Genomic DNA, 10,914 nt, shown 5'->3' with positions numbered 1-10,914 from the left:
TTATTTCTTAATGTGGGATTTTTTTTCCCACTGAATAAATGCACTTGAATTAAAGGTTGGATTTTTCTCTTTTTTTTTTTGCATTGTTGTCCTATATTATTTTTTTTAAAAATGAATTTATTAGAAGCCTAAGAAGACATCTTAATGAGGGGTGCCAATAATTGTGGAGGGCGCTGTATTCCACTCATTATTATTATTATTATTATAATTATTATTATTATTACCACCTCGCCTGGTATTTTTGTTTTTAGGGTTTTTTTATTTCGGTTTATTTTTGCTGGATGTTTTGTTTTCGGTTGGGTTTGTTTGTTTGTTTGTTTGTTTGTTTGTTAACGATGTTATGGGAAAACAGCTGGACCAATCTTCATGAACCTTTCAGGATAGATGGCCATTAGTCTCAAATAGAACCTCCAACAATTTAGGGGTCATCTGGCCAAAGTCAAGGTCACGGTGACCAAAAAGGTTAATAATAAATTTTTAAAAATTTAAAAAGCTCTGAGCTCAGACTGCAGGAGCACTGCCTGGGAAAGACTCCGCCCACAGACACACTGATTGGATCATGACCTCTCTCATTTGCATACACTTGCTGTCATTGGATGATTTCTTGGTTCGTTTACATACGCAAAGGAAGGGGGTTTGGCCACGCCCATTTTTAAACCCCACTGATAAAAACTTCCCCGCTCTGTTGATTTATGACTATAAATATAAATTATAAATGATAAATAAATGGACTCGACTAAAGAAATCGCTTTCAGACATGTTTATGCTTATTACAGAGGGAAAGTGCGTTCCACTGAGCTTCCACTGTCTGTACTTTAGATTATTCTACTCGAACCTCTTACAGTTTTCGAACCTGAAACCTCTGAACCGAGGCTGACATACACACACTGCCGCAGGGGCGACAGAACCAGAACCATGTTTACTGGCCAAGTATGTTCACACACAAGGTCAAAATCAAGGTCAAGGTCACCAAAAAGGTCAAATTGTTTTTTCATGATAAAGCGGCAAGAGATAATGAGATGAGATGATATCTTCCTTCAAACTCATCATAAGTGCTACCGGGCGAGGTTTATTTTGCCTGGCAACACTTATTATTATTATTATTATTATTATTATTATTATTAAGTCACACTTCTTTGACCCGAGTACAGAAAAATGTGTATGCTAAATGTGAAACAGAAAAATGCCATCTCTAAGGTTATCAAGGTGTGTAGTAATGTCACTGGTGTACAACAGAAAAGTATGTCTGCACTGGATGAGGAACAGGTCATTAAGAAGGCCGAATCAATCCTGTCAGATCATACTCACCCTCTGCACAGCCAATTTCAGGTCTTGCCCTCTGGCTCCCGTTTCAAACACCCACTCGCCCGAACCAACAGATATAAACATTCTTTTATACCTTCTGCTGTCCAGTTAATGAATTTTAACAAACAGAGATAACCTCTACCCCTCCCCCTCCCTTTTTTCTTTTTTTCATTTTTTATTTATTATTATTTTAAACTTTGTGTGGAAATGTGTGTCTGTTTGTGTTTATCATGTATGCTACTTCTGCAAAACAAATTGCCCTTTGTGGGACAAATAAAACATTACTTACTTACTGACAGTTTTTGCTTACTCTACCCGCCTCTGATTGTGTCGAATTTTAGGAAATGCAATGAAAAATTCCTAAATGTCCTGCGGTCGGACCCCCAGACTCCCTGCCAGGTTTAGTGAGGGCCCCTCCCAGCGCTTTATTTTTACTGCCTTGGGAGCTCACTGGGCTGCATGTTGCTCTCTCAGTCCTCCGGCCCCAGGTTCCAGTCTAGTGTGGGGTGACCCTCTGGTTTCTTTTTTCCTCCTCTTTGAAGGTGCTCATCCCTCAGTTTGCTTTCCAAGGCGTCTCTTGGCCCGATCCCCTGGTCAGCACCTTGTGCACATCAGTGTTTAGTTGGTTCTGCACTTGGGTTCACTCCCCCAGTCTCAGTTCCTGGAGCAGTGGGTCGCGCTCCTTTCTTTAGGAGCCGCGACTGGAGTTCGAGCCTGCGTCTGGACCAGTCGTCATATCATGTGGGCGTGGTCTTCACCAGTCTGGAGGCTCTGGTTCTGACATGGCGGATTTACGAGTCAGATGCGAGGCAGTTGATGCAGCACACAGACGCTTTAAAATCTCCTGTGTGTTCTTCCCCCTGAGTCTGCTGTGTTCTCTGAGCAGTTTACTGTCACAAACATGACCTGTCTTTCTATAAACATCACTCGTTCATCACTAATCGATGTTAATCATTGAGCTTTTGATGGTGTTCAGTGTTGAATGTCGAATTAAGATTCCATTTGATTGAGGTGGAATTTTCGAGCTGATTATTTGAGTGGATTTACAGCGCGGCACCTTTACTGCTGTTTCTGTGTGAGTCGTTTACACCAACATTTATTCACTATGAGAAAGACACAGACCATTTGTGCAGCATTTTTCAATTGAGGAGTTTATTTTTACAAAAGTTTCTCATTTCCAGTCAGGGCGTGTCGATGTGACTAAGGGATGACCTGAAAGAGAAAAGCAGAGGAGAGATGTTTTTTTAGAACAACAATCATCAAACCTTTTATCCTGGTATATAATATTCCCATTGCACTATTCTAGATCATATTAGTGCATTCAAAAGTATTCGCTCCACATGTTCTTTGCTTACTCGCTAGCTCCTGAGGTAATGAACAAGACCCATTCTGTAAGACGTTACAAATATGACTGTGACCCACTCTGGGACTGGACCCTCTGTTTGTCCGGGTTGTGACTCGGCCAGGGCTCGAACAGAAGGCCGCTCCTGGTCTTCTGCTCTCTCGGGCCGGAGCAAGACTGGCGCTCGTCTTTACTTCTCGACAGAGCAACGAACAGCGGCTTCCACCCCAACATCTTCCTGTTCATCTCCCTGATCGCTGTCGTGGCTTCTGTCATGGTCTGGTACGTGATGTAGCCAAACCCTCTGGAGCTCCCGTTCTCCATCACCACCTGTAGGGCAGCGAGGAGACACAGGACGCAAACAATAAGCATTACACGTACACTAAAATATAAACCCAACAGCTATGTAGTGTTAGTGTCAGGGTTCTGGTGTTGCACCTCCCCATCGTCCATACGTACGTCTTCTGTGTTAAATGTAATTTCAGGCAGCAGTGATACAAAATACAGGATATGAAATAAACACTGCACTACACACTCGGGTCTTTGTGCTGCAAGTGCACACTGGGTTTGACGTCAGAGGAAATGAACACAGGTTATTGGGAAAGGAAGAAAATGTCAGGAATAGTCGCTGACCTTCGCTTTGATGATTTTTCCAAACGGGTGGAATTCGTTCAACAGCCGCCTGGAGTCCACGCTGGAATCGATGCCCCGAATGTACAGTTCGACTCCCTACAAAACAGAGGGCAAAGTCAACATCCAGTGTGTTCATTAAACCAATCAAAACGCTACAAATGTGAGCTCGGAGACAAGCGAACTCAGAGAAACACCCTCATACCCATATATGGACACAAAGACATGTCTTCCAAGGGCTCTGATCTGCAGAAAGACTTAACTGCTGTACCTTGGTGTTCTCGCTGGCGGAGCTCGGGAGCTTGTTGGTGTTTGCATCTGCCTGTTCCTTTGGCTCCTGAAACTGTTTGACCTTCTTTTTCAGCTCCCTGATCACTGCACCCTTCTCCTTCTCCTCCACCTTCTCCTTTACCTCCAGGATGTCGTCCATCTGCTCCTCGTCCTTTTGGAACCCCATTTCCTCCATTAGGTCTCCCCAAGGGAGTAATGTGGGAGTTGGGGGTCTGGATGGGATTGGGTTGACGTTGTCCATTATTTCTCCCCAACTGAGTGAACTAAGATTTGGGGATAAGGACAGCTCAGAACCCTCAACAGCCAGGTTTTCTCCCCAAGGGAGTAACGTTGGAGTTGGGGGTCTGGATGGGATTGGGTCGACGCTGTCCATTATCTCGCCCCACTTCAGTGCCTTTGGACTTGGGGGTCTGGAGGACAAAGGCTCCTCGATGCCCACAGTTTCAGGTGGCAGACTGTAGGTGGGTTGAGGTTCAGGCTCTGACTCAGCTGATGCTGGTGGTTCTGGTGCCACATGTTGATCTGGACAAAATCCAGGACAAGAAGGAGATAAAATGGAACGTTATGACAGGGAAAACATTACAACATTAAAGAATGTGAAAAAGAATCAACAGCAGAAAACCCAGATATGTTTTAATCTTGTTTACCGAGTGTGAGCATGTCAGTGGCATGAGCCTGAGCAGTGATCACACAGCCATCGTCTACACGTCCACCTTCAGGTGGTGTCACAGGAGACGCAGTGTTTCCTCCCAGAATCTCCTGGTCAGATGGGACGTGGTGTTCATTCATCCCCATCATTGCGGGTGGAGGGTAGTAGGAGGCGGATCTCAGAATGGGGTGGGACGGGGGGTAGAACTGGTCTGGCATGATGAAGTAGGACGGAGGGTGGGACTGCGGTGGTAGGATGGGGTAGAACAGGGGGTTGAAGTGAGGTGTCTCAGACTGAAACTAAAGAAAGAAACAGAGTTGGATTTTAGAGAAACAAATTATTTCTTCAACAACGAAATCCAAAAAGAAATGAACAGGTCCATACTGAGGCCTACTGATGAAATCATTCCATTTCTCTGAATAAACAGGTCTGGATATATTACTGATTGGACTGTATCTTCTGCTTCTGAGTTAAATCATTGTGTCCAAGGCTTTAGCGCTCCCGAACACACAATAGGCTACTTGTCTTACTGAATATTACAACGACAAAATCCCAGTGGTTCTGACCATCAAATTTACTCATCAACATCATCATCTTCAGAAGGGGATCTGGTTACAACTCACCATTTTCGATGGAGGATGGTGTAAAGCGTGAAAAGTGAAGTTTGAAGACAGAGAGAGATGTGAAGCGTCGAGTGAGAGATGTGAAGTGTGAAATGTGGAGTGTGGAATGGAGTGTGTGTGTCATATATATGCATCGTTTCAGGATTCCGTTCTTTGAAGTTTGAATTTGAATTCGATTTTGTTTTTGTTTAAATTGTCCAGCAAAAAAAAGCTTCATCCTAGCTCCGCCCCTTTTTACAGTCAATGTTTTACAGTAACTGTGCGTAACCGTACTGTGTTTCTGTTCATAACCACATCACACAATGTGCCGAGGCTTTAAGATATGAGCGGCTCAGCCCCAAGAGGCCTCACTCAAACCTTTTTGCTGTCGAAATCCACACGAAATTTTTTCCAAGCTCTCGAAATCAAAATGCCCTCGAATATTTTCACACTTGTGTCTTGGTGGTTTAATCGTGACCAACACATCTGAGTGAATCTCAGGATTCGCTGATTTATAAGAACAACAGTGTGGATTCATGGAGTGGAGTGGAGTTTTGGGCTTTGACCCCTCCCCATGCTGGTTTTGGTCACAGTGATGTTACGGCAGGAAAGGTCTGCTGAGCCACCACTGTCCCCACAAGCCTCCTACCTTCTCTCACCGTGTGTTCCTTTAACCCCCTGGGTGAAAAGTGCTAAATGTTTTACGGTCACGGATTTTTTTTTAATGTGTTGGAAGAATCACAGTTGAAAATTGTTTATTTTGGAAAAGAATTGAAATAAATGTGCTGTTGTCTTGTTTTAGTGCAATACAGGTCAAAGATTATTTACAATAATCATTGTTTTCTAAAACTTTTCAAATGTTCCACATACTTTTGGACACACACACACACACACAGAGCTAATATTTCCAGTGTAACTTTTTCATGGTTGAATCCCAGCACAGAAAAGATCAGTTCAAAACCCAAAGCAAGCACTCCTTTGCAAACGCTACTTCCAAGCGACAAATCTAACCTGCTAACTTCATTTAGTTCCTTTTGAAAAAGTAAATTAGAAGAATTTTCATACAAGGGCCGAATGAAATCTCCTTTTAAGCCTCACGTGCAGCAAATTGTCTCAATATTTCTAAGAAATCGCCGCAATCATACCCATATATGGACACAAAGGCATGTCTTCCGAGGGCTCTGATCTGCAGAAAGACTGAACTGCTGTACCTTGGTGTTCTCGCTGGCGGAGCTCGGGAGCTTGTTGGTGTTTGCATCTGCCTGTTTCTTTGGCTCCTGAAACTGTTTGACCTTCTTTTTCAGCTCCCTGATCACTGCACCCTTCTCCTTCTCCTCCACCTTCTCCTTTACCTCCATGAAGTCGTCCACCTGCCCCTTGTCCTTTTGGAACCCCCTTTCCTCCATTAGGTCTCCCCAAGGGAGTAATGTGGGAGTTGGGGGTCTGGATGGGATTGGGTCGACGCTGTCCATTATCTCGCCCCACATCAGTGCGTTTGGACTTGGGGGTCTGGAGGACAAAGACTCTTCGATGCCCACAGTTTCAGGTGGCAGACTGTAAGTGGGTTGAGGTTCAGGCTCTGACTCAGCTGATGCTGGCGGTTCTGGTGCCACATGTTGATTTGGACAAAATCCAGGACAAGAAGGAGATAAAATGGAATGTTACGACAGGGAAAACATTACAACATTAAAGAATGTGAAAAAGAATCAACAGCGTAAAACCCAGCTATATTTTAATCTTGTTTACCGAGTGTGAGCACGTCAGTGGCATGAGCCTGAGCAGTGATCACACAGCCATCGTCTACACGTCCACCTTCAGGTGGTGTCACAGGAGACGCGGCGTTTCCTCCCAGAATCTCCTGGACAGATGGGACGTGGTGTTCGTTCATCCCCATCATGGCGGGTGGAGGGTAGTAGGAGGCGGATCTCAGAACGGGGTGGGACGGGGGGTAGAACTGGTCTGGCATGATGAAGTAGGACGGAGGGTGGGACTGCGGTGGTAGGATGGGGTAGAACAGGGGGTTAAAGTGAGGTGTCTGAGACTGGAACTGAAGAAAGAAACAGAGTTGGATTTTAGAGAAACAAATTATTTCTTCAACAACAAAGTCCAAAAACAAATGAACAGGTCCATACTGAGGCCTACTGATGAAATCATTCCATTTCTCTGAATGAACAGGTCTGGATATATTACTGATTGGACTGTATCTTCTGCTTCTGAGTTAAATCGTCGTGTCCAAGGCTTTAGCGCTCCCGAGCACACAATAGGCTACTTGTCTTACTGAATATTACAATGACAAAATCCCAGTGGTTCTGACCATCAAATTTACTCATCAACATCGTCATCTTCAGAAGGGGATCTGGTTACAACTCACCATTTTGGATGGAGGATGGTGTAAAGCGTGAAAAGTGAAGTTTGAAGACAGAGAGAGATGTGAAGCGTCGAGTGAGAGATGTGAAGTGTGAAATGTGGAGTGTGGAATGGAGTGTGTGTGTCATATATATGCATCGTTTCAGGATTCCGTTCTTTGAAGTTTGAATTTGAATTCGATTTTGTTTTTGTTTAAATTGTTCAGCAAGAAAAGCTTCATCCTAGCTCCGCCCCTTTTTACAGTCAATGTTTTACAGTAACTGTGCGTAACCGTACTGTGTTTCTGTTCATAACCACATCACACAATGTGCCGAGGCTTTAAGATATGAGCGGCTCAGCCCCAAGAGGCCTCACTCGTGTGGATTCATGGAGTGAAGTGGAGTTTTGGGCTTTGACCCCTCCCCATGCTGGTTTTGGTCACAGTGATGTTACGGCAGGAAAGGTCTGCTGAGCCACCACTGTCCCCACAGGTCTCCTACCTTCTCTCACCGTCAGGGGTGTAGTGGTAAAAAAAGAGGTGGGTAAACTATAAATTTTGGGATCGGGGGACCACAACGTTGTAAGGGCCAATTCATAGTCGACGCAAGCATGACGCAAGGATGCTACGATGCGTATTGTATGAAACAACTTTTCTGACACATAGGAGTGTGTGTGTGTATATGACGGAGTGTTTGTGAATGTGCATGTACTTGTGTGTGTGAGTGCATGTATGTATGTGTGTGTGTGTGTGTGTGACAAGGGTTCCCTGAGGTCTCTACTCTATATCATTCATAAAACAAGATACACAATATGTTTGAGGTTTATTAAATCTTAATAAAGAGAAAAATAATGTCAGTGTGAAAGAATGGCAAATTACACATACCAACAGTAGGCCATATGAAATCCATAAGCTGACAGATATATCACAGCAGTAGACCTTGCACTAGAAGAATGTTAACTTTTGTATGTGTGTGTATGAAAGTGTTTGTGTGTGTGTGTGCATGTGTGTTTACTTGTGTGCATGTGTGAGTGAGTCCAAGCATGTGTGTGTGTGTGTGACACCAAGTAGAGTGGTGTTTATGAAATCTAAATAATCAATAAAGAGAGAAAAATAAAGACTGTGTGTAAGAATGGCAAATTACACATACTTTCAGTCCAGATGTGTGGATGGCATCTGATGCTTTCTGATACTGTCTCAGTTTCCTCTGCCTCCATTTCGTCTGTCTCTGCATCTTCTCTGTCTGATTCTCCTCCCTCATTTTCTCTTCCTTCTGTTCTGTCTATTTCTGTTTTTCTTCCCTCATTTTCTCCTCTCTCTGTTTCTCCCTCAGTTTCCTCTATCAAAGTTTCTCTTAAAGGCCTATCTGATTCTCCATCCATTTGCCTTCTCTCTTTTCTCCTCTTGTAGTTGATCCTGTTTCATCCTCTCTTTGCCCTATTTTCCTCCTCTCACTCTCTCCTCCTTCTGTCTCTCCTCCTGCTGTTTCTCCTGGCCCCGCAACATTGTCTGTCTCTCCACCACTATCTGTAAAATTAAATTAAAACGGCGAAGTACACCAATCATGTGGACAAGTATTTCTGCCCAATCTGAATGCTATAGCCTTCTTTAAAAAATAAACACACACACCCACACACCGAGAAGGGCGGGGAGGAGTGACTTGCCTAATGTTACTTTAGGCTAAGTTCTCTATATTATGTCCGTGACATGAAGCTAGCATGCAGTGGCGGTTCTAGACCAAAATTACTAGGGGGGCCGAGGTGGGGCCAGTATTTTTTCAGGGGGGCACATAAGGAAAAAACGGCAATATTTAAGCGTTCAAAATGTTTAGTTTAGTTTATTTAAAACCAAAAAAAAATACATTGAGCATAAATACAATGAGATAAACATTCTGTCTCAATAGCCTAAACATAAATTGTGCTCAATAAATCTTAAAACCATGTTTCTCTTTTTTGTAAAATAAGATTTCTATTTTTGCATACAATGAACCTTTTATCTGTCCAATGACACTTTTTAAATTCACAGCATGAATGAATTTTCTTTTTCACAGCATGAGACTTGAATGTACAATCACTATCTTTATCTAAATCACACTGTCATCATCTCACTCTTTATGTACAGCAGGGGGGAAATAGAAAGAAAAAATAAATTCACATACAGTGGTCTCAGAATCACCCTATAGCATTCACAGCAGGCTGAAACACTACAACAACAAGATTCTGCGATTGTGACTCCTTGAGAAACGGTCTACAAATGCATCAAGGTTCAAAGCCTTGGACCTTCTGGATTCAATGCTGAGCACACCAAGATTGCTTAGACGCTCCTCACTAATGGTGGATCGGAGGTACCGGTAGGTCTTCACCAGTTTCAAAGTGGAGAAACTCCGCTCACAAGAGGCAGAGCTCACTGGGAGTGCCACAGCTATTTTGCATAGTCTAAAGAGCTCAAAAAATACTTCTTTATATGGCTCAGTGAAACGTGTCAGCGCTACTGTATCTGATGGCTTTTCAATCAAAAAACTTCGGACGTGACAGCTGTTATCACTCACGTCCGAAGTTTACAATTCGCGCTGCTGCTGGACTTTCTGCTGCAGGTAACAGTGTGCGTGCAGCGCTTTAAGGAGTCCGTGTAGAACACTCCGTCATGTCAGTTCCGATCTTCGAGCCAGTGCACGTCGAAATTAATAAATCTTATCTGTTCAGCACAGGGGCCAGGAGCAATTTTACAGGGGCACTGGCCCCCCCTGGCCCCCGTTTAAAACCGCCTATGCTAGCATGCTGTCATCATGACTTCGAGATTAACATGAAATGACAACTATTTGTCTTACAATGCGCTACAAATACTGAATTTATGTTGATATAATAATTACCAAAAACTTTAGACTGCACTAACAACGTCATTTGTCTGCCAGAAAGGTAGGCTAATTTGATGGCACAAGTTAACAACCTAACGTTAGTTAGTGGCATGGGTCACAAACCAAAACGATGGGGAGTTTATCCTAAAAACGTGAAGTTCAGGATTCTTTTTGGACTCACTGTGTCGAGACGTTTTGCTGGTATCAGCTGGAAGGGTGATGCTCCGACGCTTCAGAAATCGCCTAATATCCATTTCTTCACACACGTAATCAGTGACTAATGAATGTCGCAGTCTGCTGGCTCCCGCAAGAGGGCGAGCGGTAGACAGACAATTACTACGCGTGGGCTACGCAGTGTTGATAAAACCCACAAGAACTTGTGCAGGATCTACTAGGTGTAGGCAATTGAAAAATAACGGAAAAGCTGTTTTAATATCTGTATAAAACAAGAGACATACGTGCGTAAACTGTATTTAGAGGTGCGTAAACTATATTTAGAGGTTCATAAACGCTATTTCCTAAAATCTGGAGGTGGGTAAACGGCGTTTATGTGCGTTTACGCACCACTACATCCCAGATAACCGTGTGTTCCTTTAACCCCCTGGGTGAAAAGTGCTAAATGTTTTACTGTCTCAGATTTTCTTTTTTTTTGAAATGTGTTGGAAGAATCACAATTGAAAATTGTTTTGGAAAAGAATTGAAATAAATGTGCTGTTGTCTTGTTTTAGTGCAATACAGGTCAAAGATTATTTACAATAATCATTGTTTTCTAAAACTCTTCAAATGTTCCACATACTTTTGGACACACACACACACAGAGCTAATATTTCCAGTGTAACTTTTTCATGGTTGAATCCCAGCACAGAAAAGATCAGTTCAAAACCCAAAGCAAGCACT

General features: G+C 43.2%; 1 protein-coding gene across 4 annotated transcripts; it reads right to left on the bottom strand.

Annotated features, from left to right (window-relative positions):
* Positions 1–2,436: 2,436 nt before the first annotated feature.
* LOC132867998 (uncharacterized protein KIAA1522-like) lies at positions 2,437–10,376 on the bottom strand. 4 transcript variants are annotated; one of them, XM_060900972.1, is made up of 8 exons: positions 8,314–8,972; positions 6,566–6,866; positions 6,031–6,422; positions 4,216–4,516; positions 3,549–4,090; positions 3,281–3,376; positions 2,661–2,977; positions 2,437–2,517 (listed from the first exon to the last, which is right to left on the bottom strand). In XM_060900972.1, exons 1-7 carry the CDS (start codon positions 8,422–8,424, stop codon positions 2,705–2,707), a joined length of 2,016 nt encoding a protein of 671 aa, XP_060756955.1. In that variant the 5' UTR covers positions 8,425–8,972; the 3' UTR covers positions 2,437–2,517; positions 2,661–2,704. The 4 variants fall into 4 exon arrangements, with proteins under 4 accessions (XP_060756955.1, XP_060756956.1, XP_060756957.1 ...); XM_060900973.1 differs by lacking the exon at positions 8,314–8,972 and adding an exon at positions 10,199–10,376 and having other exon boundaries at positions 2,439–2,517; positions 2,728–2,977; XM_060900974.1 differs by lacking the exon at positions 8,314–8,972 and adding an exon at positions 9,322–9,901 and having other exon boundaries at positions 2,439–2,517; positions 2,728–2,977.
* Between the last annotated feature and the right edge of the window lie 538 nt (positions 10,377–10,914).

Source organism: Neoarius graeffei, chromosome 19 (assembly GCF_027579695.1).
Source record: "Neoarius graeffei isolate fNeoGra1 chromosome 19, fNeoGra1.pri, whole genome shotgun sequence".
In the NCBI taxonomy this organism is placed as follows: domain Eukaryota; kingdom Metazoa; phylum Chordata; class Actinopteri; order Siluriformes; family Ariidae; genus Neoarius; species Neoarius graeffei.
Note: the sequence above shows the minus strand (reverse complement) of the source record. Positions and strands in the feature narration are given on the sequence as shown.